This window comes from Loxodonta africana, chromosome 27 (genome assembly GCF_030014295.1).
Source record: "Loxodonta africana isolate mLoxAfr1 chromosome 27, mLoxAfr1.hap2, whole genome shotgun sequence".
NCBI lineage: Eukaryota > Metazoa > Chordata > Mammalia > Proboscidea > Elephantidae > Loxodonta > Loxodonta africana.
The window spans coordinates 23171620-23188537 of NC_087368.1; the positions used below are offsets into that span (position 1 = coordinate 23171620).

Genomic DNA, 16918 nt, shown 5'->3' on the forward strand with positions numbered 1-16918 from the left:
GAGTAGAACTGGTTTCCAGGGAGTGGCTGATGGATTTGAACTGCTGACCTTTTGATTAGTAGCGGAGCTCTTAAGCACGGGGCCACCAGGGCTCTGAGAACCACCTTGGAGAGTTAACTTACCTGCACTTCTGTCCGTTGCCACAGGCAGAGCAGCTTTCGGGCCCTGAGACGCAGCTAGGACAGCCGACGCGGGTGGGAACATGCCATAATAGTGAGGCGTGAGGGAGACGGGTGGGGCATTGACAGCCCTGGTCAGGTTATCAAGATAAGAATGGCTTCCCGGTTCCCAAGGATATAAAACTACTCACTTATGTTTTCTTCTAAGCACTACTTGAAGTTTTTTGTTTTGTTTTTAATTCTTGGTAGGAGAAGGAACCAAACATGTATTTTAATGGTTAGCTAGTTGTGCTAGTATTTTAACATAATCCACCCAGTGGTTCTCAAACATTTTGATTGCAGGACCCGTTTTTACTCTTAAATGTTATTACTAAGGATCTTAAAGAGATTTTGTTTATGTTAGAGTGTATAATTATGGGTTTTTACTATATTCAGAATTAAACCTGAAACATTTAAAAATATAATTCATTTGACATACAATAAAAACGTGCAACAGAGTAACATTTTTAAATGAATGATAACTATATTTTCCCAAACTAAGAAGTTCGCTGACAAGAGTGGCGCTGTTTCACATGTTGCAGACTGCTTCAGTGTCTAACTTAACGTGACAGCTGGAGTTTCCTTTCCGTGTCTGCACTCTGTCTGTGACACCTCCTACTGTGATTACCAGAGAGTGAGAGTAAAGAACAGTGTTAGACATTGATGAAAATAGCGTGGACCTGAAACGCCAGCTTGAGCTGAGAACGTTTGTATCCTCCAAATCCACGTGAGGCCTGCACCGAAGGAATCGTGGGTAGCCGGACCTAGAAGGAGGGTTGGGGTTGAGGACGAAGAACCAGCAGGATGGCTGGAATTAAGATACTAGCAGGGGAATTCCAGGTGATGGGGCAGCGTGGGAAGGCTTTCTGAGATCTCTTCCTGAGTGGGCAACCGTGTAACATCCAAGTCTGAACACTGGGAGAGTGGAAGGGAACAATAAAAAAAATTTTTTTTTAATTTAATATTATTAAATAAAAGCTTTACCAAAACAGTCAAGTGATTATAGATTCACACCACACAGTAAGTGATCGAAAAAATCACGGTGGCCAGACCATTCAGACAACTGTCTCTTGCTTTATAGCAAGATGTAGAACGTCTGTTTCTCGCATGTACTCGTCTCTGTCACTTTCCACGTTCCTCACTGACCGCACGCCCCCTGCCTGCCCTGCTTGCAGCCTGACCTTGGCAGCAGTTGCGGTGTAGAGGCTAACCAGGAGGTGAGTGTAAGTGAACAGGAAACTTCTGGTTATAATAAGTTTTATAATCAAAGATGTGTTCTAGAATTTTTCTTAGAACTGAGTAAAACCTAGCAAGTTTCTCTGGGGGAATTTTGGTGTCTTTTAATAGCTTTCCTTGTGACACAGTTGCCTTTGGGGACCAGCACCAAATGTATGGAGGGTACAAGTATTAGCAACTATGCCTTCTCCCCTCAGAAAGTCTGAGGAAGATACTCTGCTTTCCCGCCAGTCGCCTCTCTCATCCACAATACAGTTAACCCAACAGAAAAGCTGGTCTTTGCTTGTTTGGGCCTGCAAACTGTTACGTAGAAACAAGAGACTAGTAATTTATCTCTATTCACTCATTTGGATAGCAGTTTTAATATATGCTAATATGTGCATGTAACTAAAAAAAAAAAAAAAAAATTTCAGGACTCAGCTACATGGCTCTTAGGCAGATATCCTGGCTTTGGGTTATCTAGTGGGAGTAGAGGAGTAACCCCCACAGCTTCAGAACTTGATTCTGCTCTGACCGTGTTCTTCTAACTTCGCTGGGGGAAAGAGCAGGTTAGCGTCAGACTTCTGTGGTTCCTGCAGAGAGGACATATTGTCTCATCTGCCTTTATCCCGAATCCCTACCTCTTCAACCTTGTATCGGAGAATGGCTTTTGAGACACACTAGATGCTGATCTTTGAATAGCAGACACACACAGACACACAGATGCACACAGACACAGAGACACACACACACAGACAGACACACACACACCCCCCAGTTCTCTCAGGCCCTTGAAGTAGAACTGGTTTGTCGTAGGCCAGACGTTACAGCCTGATTCTTTAGCTCAGTTTACAAAACCTTGTCATTCGGCCATCCCTAGTTGAGATAATGACCCGGTGATGTCCGTGTCCTTTAGGTCTGCTCTTCTGTCACCGTCCCTACTGGAGCCTCTTGGCTGTCCCTGGGTAGTGCAAATGGTTAAGCGCTCAGCTGTTGGCCAAAAGGTAGGCAGTTTGAATTCACCCAGAGGCACCTCAGAAGATAGGCCTGGTGACCTGCCTCCGAAAGATCACAGCCTTGAAAACCCTATGGAGTAGTTCTACTCTGCACACATGGGATCGCCATGAGGAACAACACTGGAGTCTCTTAACCCTTTATTTACAGATTATCTTAAAAGCGGTTTTAAAAATCATATCCTTATTCTCTTTGCGTGCATCTATGTATTTTTCAGTATTGGAACGTAGATTTCCAGAAGAGCTGGATTGTGCCTGTTTTCTAAAGCAGAAGCATATAAAGTAAAACTACAATCGAATGACTGGTTGGGTAAGATTAAGCTGTTGTGGTGTTTTCTTACTTCACCAAATTTGGGAACACTGTCATGTAATCCTAAGCAGTAGTCCATATTTTGACCAGCTAATTAAATATTGTTAAACACTATTATACCCAGCCCTGTAGTGTAAGTGTGGGAAATTACTGCTCTCTACCAAAAAAAAAAAAAAAACAAACAAAAAAAAACCATTGCAGTCACGTCGATTCTGACTCAGCACCCCTATAGAACTGCTGCCCCATAGGGTTTCCAAGGAGCAAGCAGCTGTTGAATTCGAACCACCAACCTTTTTGGTTAGCAGCCATAATCCTTAACCACTATGCCATCAGGGCTCCTGCTTCTCTCTAGAGACTTGAAATCTGATGTCAGAGAGATGGTGCACCTAAATGACTGCAGCACTCTGTGTGGAACTCCACAGACAAATTTGGAGCAGGTTTCAAATGTGAACTTTACCATTTGTCTTCCTCCCACAGGCCACAAATCAGCCTTGTGCTTCATGAAAAGTTATAGCAGAAAATCCTTTGAATGTTAATCTACTTTCTGCTGAAAGAAGAGAATAAACACTTAGGTGGAGCAAATGCTTTGTGCTTGACTACTAACCTAAAGATTGGAGGATGAAACCCACCCAGCTGTACTGCAGAACAAAGGCCTGGCAACTTGTTTTTAAGATTAAGAAAACAAAAATACCCAAATCCATTGCCATTGAGTCAGTTCAAATTTATGGTGACTTCATGTGTTACAGAGTACAGCTACTCCACAGGGCTTTTTTTTTTTTCTCTTCCCATAGGGTCTTGTTGACTGTAATCTTTATCAAAGCAGATTTACAGCCAAGAGAGCCCTATGGCGCAATTGTACTGTACTCTGTAACACGTAGGGTTGCCATGAGTCAGAATTAACTCAATAGCAACAGATTTGATTTTGGTTTTTGGTATGATGCGATTTGTGGGGGAGGCTTTGTGGGAAGACTTCCTAAGGGGCACAGGTCATGTTTTCGATCCTGAGCGTCTGAGTCCATCTCTCTCCCATATGTTGGAATATACACCTCGTTTGGGCCTGTTCTGTTCCAGCATAACATCTTGGCCCTCGTAGGAATTCTTAGTGAGCACTAGCTTTTCGGGGGAGACCTTTAAGTTGACCCTTGGTCTAAATGTCCTTTCCAAGGGGTACTAACCTGAATGATAAGTCTCTAGCAGTACTAGAGCCTCTTCCTTTCTTCTCCCTCGCCTCCCCTCCCCTCCCCCAGCTTTGTATGACCATCTCTAACTTCGTTACTAGGATTGTGGCAGTGGCTGCCCCCTCCCCCCCTTAATAGCACTCATCAAGCCCTGTCACCAACCCATTAGTGACCTTAGTGTGGTTTTCTGAATTTTCAGGTTTTTTTTCTGCCATTCACATCTAGGTTACAAATGACTACTGGTTTATGAAGGGCTGTTTAGGGTAGGAAAAAGTTTTTTTGTTTTTTATAAAATTCCTTAGGATGTGCTCAGTAGATTGAGTGGAGCAGGTGGCTTCCCCCTGGAGAGGAAGTCTCTTGGGAGATCACTGGGGGGACCTGAGAATTGCCTCGGATAGATTGTTACCTTCGTACTATTTTAACATATTTTTTGTGGATTTCTTAGCAAGAGAAGAGTAAACTGAAGAGTGGGTTTTGCATGGTGTGAATGTTTGTCGTAGGGAATATAGAATTGATTGTGGATTTCTTCCTTATAAGCATTTTCGTAATTCGATGTTTGGGGTTGACTTTTTCAGTCTTAACATTGCAGGCGTTCGTTACCAGGGTTGATAGTTGTTTCTTACTGCAGAGTTGATAGACAGTGGAAGAGAGAGCTGGGTAATATAAACGGTGAAATTAAATCTAGAAGATTAGAAAGAGGACTTGGTATTTATTGTCACTTAATGTTTTCCATGGAGCCCTCATGGCATAGTGGTTGAGAGTCAGCTGCTAACCAAAAAGGTGGCAGTTCAAATCCACCAGCTGCTCCTTGGAAACTCTATGGGGCAATTCTGCTCTGTCATATAGGGTCCCAGTATGAGTCGGTGACTCGAGGGCGCCTAACAACAAGTGTTTTTCCATAGCAGGCTTTTCAAACTTTAACTTGCATAGGAATCATTTGAGGCTCTTATTAAATTTAAATGCAAATTCTGATACCTTAGGTCATGGGTCCGGAGGTCAGAGATTCTGCATTTTCAACAGACTTTCAGGGGATGCCAATGTTGTTTGCCCAGGGACCACACTTTGAGTAGAGAGTGTCTATAGAACAGTTAAAATGAAAAACCTGTTGCCGCTGAGTCAATTAGGACTCATAGTCCTAATTGTCCCATGGGGTTTTCAAGGAGCAGTTGATGAATTTGAGCTGCCAGCCTTGTGGTTAGCAGCCACATCACTAAGGTATATGTAAATCTAACTTTTAATAATAATAGCCATGTATATTGAATTTTTTTTCATACCAGGCACAGAGCAGTAAAACAAAGAAGGTGGGCACTGAAGCCTGACACTAGGCATTCAGATCGAAGCTCTTCCCTTTACTAGCTTAACCTTCAACAAGTTATTTCACTTCTCTAAGCCAGGTTTTCTCAACCTTGGCACTAAGGACATTTTGGGTCAGATAATCCTTTGTCATGGGGGTCTGTCCTGTGCTTCATAGTATGCGTAGCAGCCTCCCTGGCCTCTACCCACTAGATGCCAGCAGCAGCATTCTCCCTACCCAAGTTTTGACAACCAAAAATGTCTCCAGACATTGCCAAATGGGGAAGAGGGGGTGTCACTCCCTGTTGAGAACCACTGGGCTAGGGCTATTGTTGAAATGTACGTGGCTTTGAGAGTTCTGTGATACAAGGGATGCGCTTCATATAAGCAAGTAGTTTGCTTTATCATGTCTTCTCATTTTCAGAGAACTTCTACAACTGTCATCATTTGGAAAACTTAAAAAAAATTTTCATTTGAGCAAGAGTATTGCTTTAGAGAACTAACTACAGCATCTTTTATAGCTTTGTTCTGTAAACTAGGTTTCTAATCAGCCACATGTGACAGAAAGCCCAAAATAATGACTTAAGAGTATATTAAACATAAAAGTTAATTTCTTATGTAAATGAGGTCTTAAAGGGGGCCTTAGAAGCATTTGGGTGTATAATGACTTCTCAGTCATTAGAGATATAAGCCCCTTCTGGCTCATGACTCTGCCATCTGTAGTCTATGGCTCTTGTCCTTGTGGCTCAACATTCTTGTTCCAGGAAAAAATTATAAAGCAAAGCGTATATATACAACCAGTTCAGGAACCCTGGTGACACAGGGGTTAAGCCCTCAGCTGATAACTGAAAAGATTGGCAGTTCAAACCCACCCAGCAGCTCTGCGGGAGAAAGACCTGTCATCCGCCTTGTAGATTATAGCCAAGAAAATCCGTGGGGCAGTCCTGCTCTGTCACATGGAGTCGCAATGAGTCGGAATCAACTCAGCAGCACCCAACAGCATTCTCCTGTTGTCTTAAGAAGGCTACCCAGAGCTGCCATAACTTGTGCCTCAGTTGCCCAGAACTTAGTCATATGACCCATCTAGCTGCAAGGGAGTCTGAGAAATGTAGTCCTTATTCTCAGTGGTCCTGTACCAGCTGTAGATTGAAACTTCTGCTTAGCAAGAAGAGGACAATATGTAGAGTGGCCAGTCAACAGTCTTTGCCAGATCTGGCTTCTTGGGGATGATGGTAAACCTACTCAAAGTGCCAGTCCTTTATTTTTATGGAACATTAGTCATTGTACTGTGATATAGTACCAGGGATTATCTGGGATTTTTACGTAGGTAGAACTGAGCTTCTAATGCAGTTAGTCCTGAGCCTCTGCCCTTTTTTGAAATATGCTGGCACCCTGTTGCTACTCCACCCCTTTCTTCACTCTCACTTCTAACCCCTCCTGAGAATTTGCATTTCTAATAAGTTCCCAGGCGATGCTCATGGTGCTGGTTAGGGACCAATTCTGAGAGCCGCTAGTAGAGCAGCAGTTCACAAAATTTATCATACAGAAGAACCACCTGGGGTCTTGTTAAAATGTAAGATCTGATTCAGTATATCTGGAGTCAAACCCAAAACCAAACCCAGTGCTGTCGAGTCGATTCTGACTCATAGCAACCCTATAGACAGAGTAGAACTGCCCCATAGAGTTTCTAAGGACCGCATGGTGGATTCAAACTGCCAACCCTTTGGTTAGCAGCAGTAACACTTAACCACTACGCCACCAGGGTTTCCATATCTGGAGTAAAAATGCAAATTCTCAGCAAAAGTTCCAGCTGGAACCAACCAGTTCAAAGATCTGGTTTCCAGCATGTTTCTTATATTCCTGTCTTCCTAACCTCTCATCCTTTACTTTTTCAAGGAGTATGAGACTAAACTTCAGAATTATCCCTAAAATAATAGCTGAATTTAGGGTTTTATGTGTTTATATGCAAGGATTATTTCTCCCAATAAAAATTTTTTTAAAGTTGTTCAGATAGGAATATAATTTTTAAGAATTGATTATATTTTTGTTTTGCCCTACCGATGGAAAATTAAAATACCTTTGGCAACAGCAGAGTATCTGTAATAACTGAATACTGAGGAAGGGATGGGGAAGACTCAAACACATGATTTTAAAAAACAAAACAAAACGAATCTTAAACTTTATTTTGTGGAGTTATCCTGGGAAATTTTAAATAATCCCAGGGAGCACATCAAAATCTCATAAGAATGCTCTAATGATAGTTGTTTTAAAAAATTTATTAATACTTTTTTAGGATTACATCTTAAATAACTTGTATTGATTATATTTCATACTGTTCAAATCCTGTTGAAACGATACGGTTAAGCGGAAGTTACTACCAGTTGATAGTTCTTGCTTTGTATGCTCACCAGTATGGTGTTAATGAGGCATAGGAACTATGACCTGTGGCCGCCCTGTCCAGTGATCGTTGGAGAGAAGACAGGGTTTGCAGGATTTGAGATGAGGCTGTCAGCAGTGAGAGTCCTTGTCCTTGAGTTTGTTCAGTTGAGACATTGCCTGTCAGTCAACAGACCGCTAAGGCACCAGACAGAAGGGTGTCGCAGCTCACGATGAGCCATGCTCCAGTGTTTATGTACCTCTGTGAAGGCAGAAGCCATTACAGAAATAAGAAAATATGTGTCAAAAGTAGAAGTGACTATCGTTTTTCTTAAAATGCTTATCATAGCAGATTTATTTTGACTAGAAGGAAAGCAAAGGGAGTTAAGGAGACTTTTGTTCTCTTTTTGCCTTGTGTAGGAGTTGTATACATTATGCTTTTATTTTGAAAAGTGGTTACACCTTCAAAGTATGGACACCTTAGGCTTTGGAGTAAGAAAATCTGAAGGGCACAGGCATTGCCTCTGTTCGCCTTCTAAGTCACATCCTCAAGCTGAGATTCTAATCAGTTACATTTCAGCATCTTCAGACCAAAAAAACAAAAACAGACCCACTGCCATCGAGTCAATCCTGACTCACAGCAACCCTAGAGGATAGAGTAGAACTGCTCCATAGGGTTTCCAAGGTTGTAAGTCTGTACGACAGCAGACTGCCACATCTTTCTCCCATAGAGAGCAGCTGGTAAGTTCAAACCACCCACATTTCAGTTAGCCATGCACTTAACCTCTGTGCCACCAGGGTTCCTTCGGCATCTTCAGACAGATAATATGTATTTTGTTTTGTTTTTATAAAGGACAGAATTTTACACTAGCTTTTATAACCCCAATGATACCTTAAATAGTGGGCTTTTAAAAAAATCATATTCTGCAAATCTGAGATGACCCAATTTAGAGCATCCTGATGAGAAGAAATGCCCAGCACAGACGGGGTAGAATTCATGCAAAATTGTGAGGTATGAGTTTTTGTTCCCAGCTTTCCTTACGTAATACCTTAATTTCAGCCCTCCCACTCCCCAGTTCAGGATTTGCCATACGTTCTAATCATTTGGATTGATTAATAACTAAATTACATGCCATTCTAAAATGTACTTCAACCAGTGCTTGAAGTTGCAATTCATGTGTATTTCTTATTGCAGAACCCAGAGTGTCTTACCGAAGTCTGGTAAAGGCATACTTAGCTGAGGGTAAAGGTGGGTAATCATTTTATTGGAGAAATGGGTGAAGCAGCGTAGTGCTTGAACAGGTCTTTCTGTGAACCAAGCCCTCGTTCTCACAGGGGCCTGCTCAGAGTCCTAGACCTCTGCTCCCAGCTCTCCCCGATCCCCTCACTCTCTTTCTGCCTACTTTCTTGACCAGTAGAGCCTAACTTTTTTTTAAAAAGCAAAAAATTTTCAGGCCCCTCTGAGTGACTCAATGGCAAACACTTTGGTTTTATATCATAATTAAGGAGCTCTGGTAGCACAGCAGTTAAGTGCTCTGCTGTTGACTGAAAGGTCAACCGTTCGAACCCACCAGCTACTCCGCTGGAGAAAGATGTGGCAGCCTGCTTCCATAAAGATTACAGACTTGGAAACCCTATAGGGCAGTTCTACTCTGTCTTATAGGGTCTGACTTTGAGTCGTAATTGGTTTGGTTTGGTTTTATGTCATAATTATTCTCTGTCATAATTCATTCAGTAGCTGTTTCCAGTGATTATCTACAATTTTTTATTCAGAAGTGCCCCTTTCTTTGCTTTTATTATGTAGTTACGTTTATGTTGAAGCCCTGGTGGTGCAGTGGTTAAGAGCTACAGCTGCTAGTCAAAAGGTCAGCAGTTCGACTCCACCAGCCACTCCTTGAAAACCCTGTGGGGCAGTTCTATTCTGTCTATAGGGTCGCTGTGAGTTGGAATCGACTCAGTGGCAGTGGGTTTATGTTTATGTTATTCACTTGATTCCCTAGTGCCCTTTCCCCACACATTTTCTTGAACTCAGAAAAATTTACACCCAAACTGAAAGGAATCAACAAGTAGCAATCTTGATTTGGGTTTCTAGTTAATCACAGGTGACAAGCTGTAAAATGTCAAAGCTTGTGTTCCTGATCGTCCTACTTCCAGTAACTTGTACCAGTGCAAACCATCTGCTTAAAAGTCATCTGGGGAGCTTTTTAAATATATAGATTCTTGGGTCCCCTTCTGGATAGTCTAAACTCAATAGATCTGGGAAGGGGCCCAGGAATCTTTAATTTTTCAATTTAAAGTTCTGCAGAGTCTTTTGATGAACAACGAAATTTGGGACCTCCAAATTTCTGTAAAATACGTAAAATCTGCTTGTCGTGGCATACTGCTATACCTTCTGTATTCTTCTTTTATCTCGTCTCTGTAGAACTGGGCCTGTGCCACCATGCCACCTCCAGGGTAGACTGACCTCACTCTTTTTCCTCTGGGTGGTTTCTTAGCACCATCAAATGAAGAAAGCAGCATGGCTGTTGATTGCTAGTGTTTTAGGAGGCCGCCTGGGATGCTGAAAAACAACAAACAGCAACAAAACCCCTGAGTTTGAGGGCTTCCCGTCCCCTCCTGGCCTTGGTTCCTCGTCATCTGTGAAAAGCGTTTAGAGTAGGTGACAGCTTTTGCCTTTAAGTCTTTGATATCATGAACTGGATTAAAAAAAAAAAAAAAAAGATCATTTATTTATTTGCAACCTCTGTTAGTGTCGTCTTCATCTACAGCAAAATCTGTGTAAGGCGGGAACCTGTCAGAGAAGAAAAAAGCAATTTTCCATTAAAATGAGTGATAGAAAAGTGGTAAGACTGCATGCAGCCAGGCAAAGGTGGGAAACTTTCAAGACCCAGAAAAACAAGGCAGTTCCGTCCAGTTCCGGCTCTCACAGATTTCACTGTACTTAGCCCACTTTTCCGTTAACCACAGTCTGATAAAACCGGTGGTGTGGCTCTATCAGCCGGTGTCTGTAGACTTTCTGCCAAGTACGTACATTGGATGCAAACAGGCAGGCATGTAAGCAAACGTCAGATGACCAAGGACCAGCTCTACCTGCTAGAGATAAAGCAGTAGTTCGGGTAGTATCCTTTCTTTAGAGAGGTTACTGCACGTTCTCGTTCTCTCGTCATGTCATTTTAGTTCTGAAAACACTGTTGTGAGGCAGGTGGGGTGAAGTTAGGTCTAGGTTTAGTAACCAGCTCAAGGTCATGCAGCTAGTGAGTGCTGGAGTCAGCATCTGAGCTCTTTCTGCCTCCTCGTGGCCTGTGTGGCCAGTCTCCTCCCATTAGCCCTATTCTGTTGTCTGTGTTTTTCCCTCCTTTTTTTTTTTTTTTTTTTTTACCACATCACGTTTTCTTCCCCAATTTTGTCCATGATTTTCTTTCTTAAGCTCATTCTCATGACATATGTTTCTGTTGCTTCTCCCCCTACCATATTTAAGATCGAAGAAATGGGGACACTGATAGGATTTTTTTTTTTTTTTCATTTCTTTCTTTCTCTCTCACCCTCTTCCTCTTCTTCTGTCTCTTAAATGAGGTACTTGCACCTGATTTTTAATCAGTTAGCCAAGGGCATCGGAGGGCAAGAAGGTTGTCTTGTTCAGTGTTGATACGCCTGACATTTAGCACCGCCCGGTACACGGGCATTCAATCAGTGTGTGAGGGGATGAATCCAGTTCAGTTATACCTTTATTTAAAACAACAGTTTTTGCCTGCTCTGTAGAAATTATTTTAAGTATTGACTGAGGTATACAGGTCTCTCCAAGTAAAGACATTTTTGTTGGTTGGCTGATAAACATCACTATTCTTGAAGTAGCTGTTAATAGTTAAGCTTCCAGAAGCCCGGGGATGAAAAATTGTAAGTTAGCCACTCTGTACCTTTCCCCCTCTTAGAGCCAGGTTGTGAGAAGGCATTTTTAAATTAAACAAGACCATTTCACAAGGTGTCTTTTTCTGTCTTCTCATGCCAGAGTACTACGCTTAGCAGTTCGGGCAGGTACATTAAGCTCTTCTTAGGTTTGAAGAGTTGGAGGATAAATTAGAAAAAATTTGCTTATTAATTTACTTGAATAAAAAGCACCCTAGAAACCAGCACAACTAGTAGAGCAAATGCCTTGGAAAATATTGTGGCCAAATTAGGGTGTAACCATGTGTAAATCACAGTGATTTCACAGGTAAGGACTGGGTTAACTTCCCAACTGTGATACTTAGAGAACCTTGATTATAGAGTTTAATATATATTGAAATGAACATTGAATACCTTATAATTTGATACTTGTCATCCTTCTCCCACTCAACACAATTTATAATGTAAAAAGCACTGCCATCTATTGGATTCTTTTTAGGGTGAGATTATGGAGATAAAAAGGCCAGGAAGGAGAGCCACAGCTAGTGGGACAGAAATGAAGCTCTTATGCGTAAAATTTGTTGCCAGAAACCATGTAGCACTGAGCAGAAACGGTTATTTGGCACTAACTCAGCTTGTGTGAGATTTTTCTCTTTTTTTTAAAGTACTATTTACCTTTTCTTATGACGTATGAAGGAAAGATTTGAGAACTGCGTATTTCTTGTTTATTCATAGCGACGAAGGCTTAGAATAGTTTTAATGTTCCTTTTTCATCCAGTGTACCTGACTGAAAGTTGATGGGTTTGTTGCTTGCAGCAGTCGTTAAAATCTGTCTGAAAGATACGTGTGTTTTATGAAGAGAATCCACACATTAAATAAAAAGGGAGAGGAGAAGCAATCTGTCCCTTTTTTTTTTTGGTACACTATACTATAAAAGCCGAGATGGTTCCACCCATGTCTGCTTATCTGTTGATGTGTTTTTCCCAGTGCTGGTCCCAAAGGCGACAACATCTATGAGTGGAGATCCACCATTCTGGGGCCTCCAGGATCCGTGTATGAGGGTGGTGTATTCTTCCTTGATATCACTTTTACACCAGAATATCCCTTCAAGCCTCCAAAGGTAAGAAATTCCCCTGATTTATGCTTAAATTTACTAATTCCCTTAAGAGAAAGACTCTTGAGGTTTTTTTAATTGAGTTTTTAATCACAAATATTAGCAGATTTCTATTATGTGCTCATGAATCTGATGACACAAACACTGCTCTGGGTTGACTCTGCCTCATTTGAGAGCCCGCTTCTAGAGGTAAGCGCTTTGTCGTCGTTTTTCTCCCCCCTTTTCTTACTCTGTAACACATGGGGTCACCGTGAGTTGGAACTGAGTCCGTGGCAGCTGGTTTTTAATGGCCCTGAGGCACAGTTTGATATGTTTGTACCTGACCAGAGTCCACAGACCAGGGTCTGAGCCCGTTGCCACTCGTAAGGACCAACCAACCAGGCTAGAAATCATCGTTTCCAAACAGTGTCAGCTTCCCGTTAGGGGGGCATGAGCTGCTTCTCCGTGGTCAGTGGTTGGGTATCACGTTTACTGTGACCTTCCACCTGGGGCTCACATGCTGGCTTTCCAGTTAGGAGGGTGAGGTATTTTGCAGTAAATGCATTTAAGCCTTTTAAGAGTGTATAGATCTGAAAGATATTTAAAGAGTTAATAATAGAGGTGGTGGCGGATACGGTAACAATATTTTCAAAGGTGTAAGCACTTCGTTTTGATGGTCTGTAAAATCATGCTATTTATAGTAACATGGTCAGCAACCCAGAATTAATCCCCCGTTTTCAACCCTACAGGAAAAAAGTTTAACCCAAAAACAGGAAAAAAGTTTATGAACAGCTAAAAATGATGTCAGAATATCCACGCACTAAAGCAATTTGGAAGGAGCCCTGGTAGTGCAGTGGTTAAGCACTTGGCTGCTAACTGTTAAGTCAGCAGTTCAAACCCACCAGCCGCTCCGTGGGAGAAAGATGTGGCAATTTGCTTCTGTAAAAGATGACAGCCTTGGAAACCCTATGGGGCAGCTCCACTCTGTCCTGTAGGGTCGCTGTGAGTCGGAGTCAACATGATGGCAGTGGATTTGGCCTGAGTGTTAAAGCAATTAGAGAATCAGAATCTCCTCCCAAAAGCCTTGGATTCTGGCTTTTGACACCTTTTGGTCTTGTTCAGATCCTTATCTCCAGGTCTTGGTGTTCTCATCTAGGACAGGTGGGCAGTGCCCACTCACACGCAGCTGTCCATGATTCTCACTCAAGCTGTCAGAAGGAAAACCTCTTGGGGATGGCTAGACTGCTAGATAGAGGCTCAGTTGCAGCAGCAAGAAGTAATTAAAAGCTGGTCATTTTTAAAACGTGGCAGAGTTATGGATAATTGTTTAGTGTCTTTCTGCGTGTTCTATAAATAACAATTAGGAGACCCAACAAAATAACCCACACTAACGTGGCCTGGCTTGATTTGTTGATTGTGTGGTCTTTACCGATTGCTGGCTCCCCACCCATGGAGACTCCCTTGTGGTCAATTCTTGGATAGGATGGCTGCAGGATCTGATGTAAAGGTCAGAAAAAGCAGAAACAAATCTTACCTTCTGGTTTTTTTTACAGCTTTTTGGGTACGTGTTCACTGTTTGCTAAACAAGCATTTTGTTTAACTTTTATGTATCCATGGCAGTTCGAATCCAACAGCCACTCCTTGGAAACTCTGTGGGGCAGTTCTACTGTGTCCTATAGGATTGCTGTGAGTCCGAATCGACTCGATGGCAACAGGTTTATGTTGCACCTCAGTTTGAATTTATAATTCTAAAGCTTACTTTGAGGCAGTGTAGTACTATCAGTTAACACAAGAGGTCAGCAAACAGCTATTCAAATCTGGAAATGTTAGGAAAACATTAAAACCGCAAAAGATGAATTTGAGAAGTACCGCACTTACCTCGCATTCTGTCGACGCATATCACTTTTAAAATAAAATGGACCATCTTCTGAGATTAGAATCAAGGTGAAATTATAATCTCAAATTTATTAAACAGTTTCTTAACCCATCTCTTGTTAAACTCAACGTTTAAGTTAAACTTAACGTTTCAGTTAAACCCAGTGTTAAAACTGTCGCTTCATCTGCTTTTTAAAAACGAAATACCAGGTTTTGTTTTTGCTGTTTTAAATTAGGGCTGCTCAGTTGAAAAGGTAATTTAGTGTAAAGAGTTTCATTGTGTGCTATTTAAATAGTTAATACTGCCTTATTTTTTTAGGTTACATTTCGGACAAGAATCTACCACTGTAATATTAACAGTCAAGGAGTTATTTGCTTGGACATACTGAAAGATAACTGGAGTCCAGCACTAACCATTTCCAAAGTCCTCCTTTCTATCTGCTCACTTCTTACAGACTGTAATCCTGGTAAGGTTAATAATTCCTCAGCTTGCCTATTCTTCCTCACCTGAAAAAGACTTGTTTCGCTTACAAAGGCTCTATTTACATTTCAGAGCGACACTGTACTAATTGGAGGTCCAGGTTTTGCCCTGGCAACCTGGCTCTAAGTAAACAGTGTAGAGGTAAACAGTGTACACTGCAAAAGCCCCAAGGACTTCACAGTGTTATCACAGTGCCGTAATTGTGCCATTGGCCGAGAGATCCTAAGAACATAGTGGGTGTTCGTTGTAGCCTGGAGCCTTGAACATGCCAGTCTCTGTTGAACTTAGCTTAATGCATAAGAGCGAAAAAGCTCCAATTGGGTGTAGTTTGTTGGGAAAGAAATGGAACGGACTAAGGAGATGAAGCCTGACCAGGACTAAGCGCTCAGCATTCTACTTTGGTAAGAATTTTTCTCCCGTCCATGCTATGTTTTTTAAAGCCTACAAGGAAAAGCACCCAGAATAGTGGGGCGATGTTTTAAGATAAGGTTCCTGGGTGGCACAAACACTTTGCCCTGGCACTTTGAACCCACCCAGTGGCACTGTGGAAGAAAGGCCTGGCGATTTGCTTCCATAAAGATTACAGTCAAGGAACCCCTATGGAGCAGTTCTCTGTAACACACAGGATAACCATGAGTCAGAATCAACTTGACAACAAGAGTTTTTGTTGGTTTTTCTTTTGTTTCTTAGGCTGGTTTGATCACAGATACTTTGTTGCATATTTCTACCCAAGCTAGCACTGATTTATTTGCTAAAGTTGAAAATGTTCTTTTCCTTCTGCATAAGTAATCTACACTCTTTTCTTCCAGCCGACCCTTTGGTGGGAAGTATTGCCACTCAGTATATGACCAACAGAGCAGAACATGACAGAATGGCCAGACAGTGGACCAAGAGATACGCTACATAAATTGGGTTTTCAGAATTCTTACATTATTTGTCTGTCACAGAAGAGAGCTGCTTATGATTTTGAGGGGTTGGGGGAGGGTGGGAGTTGGTAAAGAGTAGGGTATTTCTATAACAGATATTATTCAGTCTTATTTCCTAAGATTTTTGTTGTAACTTAAGGTATCTTGCTACAGTAGACAGAATTGGTAATAGCAACTTTTAAAACTGTCATTAGTTCTGCAATATTAGCTGAAATGTAGTCCAGAAAAGAATGTACATTTAGGCATTTGGGTTCAGTTGCTAGCAGTATGTAAATTTAAAACAGCTTAATTTTGTACAGGTTATACACATGGCCATTTATGTAAAGTCCTTCCAAGACAACACACTTTTTGTTTATTAAAAAATAAAATAAAATTGGAATTTGTTTTTCCTCCTTGGAGGGAACATTGATATTTAACAGAGTTTTTAGAGACTGTCATCTCATATATATAAAATGGACACGAGGCTATAAGACACCATATAGGAAATGAGTAGTTAATGTATTTTATTTTATATGCCAATCTACTTTATTGTGAAAAGATTAAAGGTTTGGATCAGGACTTGTAAAAACCTGTAGTGAAATACCTTAAGCTGTTAACTGTAAGGCGTGGACTAGGAGTCGCTCAGTGGATTGGTTATATGTTGTGGACTACTTAAGTCTGCATTTGTTACTGTGCTAATAAACATTATTAAAAACCACCACCCAGTGCTGCTGTGTTCATTTACTCTCTTTTGCATGTTGATTGCAGTCTGCAGATTCTTTCTTCTAAAGTTGATTGATCTTTACTATTACAACAGCCTAGAAGTAATCGCAGACAATATAAATAGATATAACTTACCAAGCACCTATGTCAGGATTGGCACATTAATTTACATAACACCCTTGCAGGGTAGATTTTGGAGTGTCTTAGAAAAGGTTATATAACCTAACCTATCATCTTTCCAAGATGAGCTCTACAGCAGCATCTTTGTAAAAGCATTTTCTAACGTGCAGACACTGTGGTGGCAAGTACATGGGGAGATGGATCTCTCCTACAGGTAGTGGACAGATCAGCTGGTACAGCCACATTAGAGGGTAATGGGGCAGCACCTAGGTGTACATACTCTATAACCCAGCAGT

At 41.5% G+C, this 16918-nt stretch overlaps 1 protein-coding gene across 3 annotated transcripts in view; it reads left to right on the top strand.

Annotated features, from left to right (window-relative positions):
- LOC100676245 (ubiquitin-conjugating enzyme E2 E1) overlaps nt 1-16500 on the top strand; it is a 90544-nt gene extending 74044 nt beyond the window's left edge. For all 3 annotated transcript variants that reach the window (XM_064277359.1, XM_003415731.3, XM_064277360.1), the window contains 3 exons: nt 12413-12545; nt 14713-14860; nt 15684-16500. In XM_064277359.1, coding sequence (XP_064133429.1) covers nt 12413-12545; nt 14713-14860; nt 15684-15781 — 379 coding nt within the window. In that variant the 3' untranslated portion in view covers nt 15782-16500. The remainder of the gene's footprint in view (nt 1-12412; nt 12546-14712; nt 14861-15683) is intronic.
- The last annotated feature ends 418 nt before the right edge of the window (nt 16501-16918 follow it).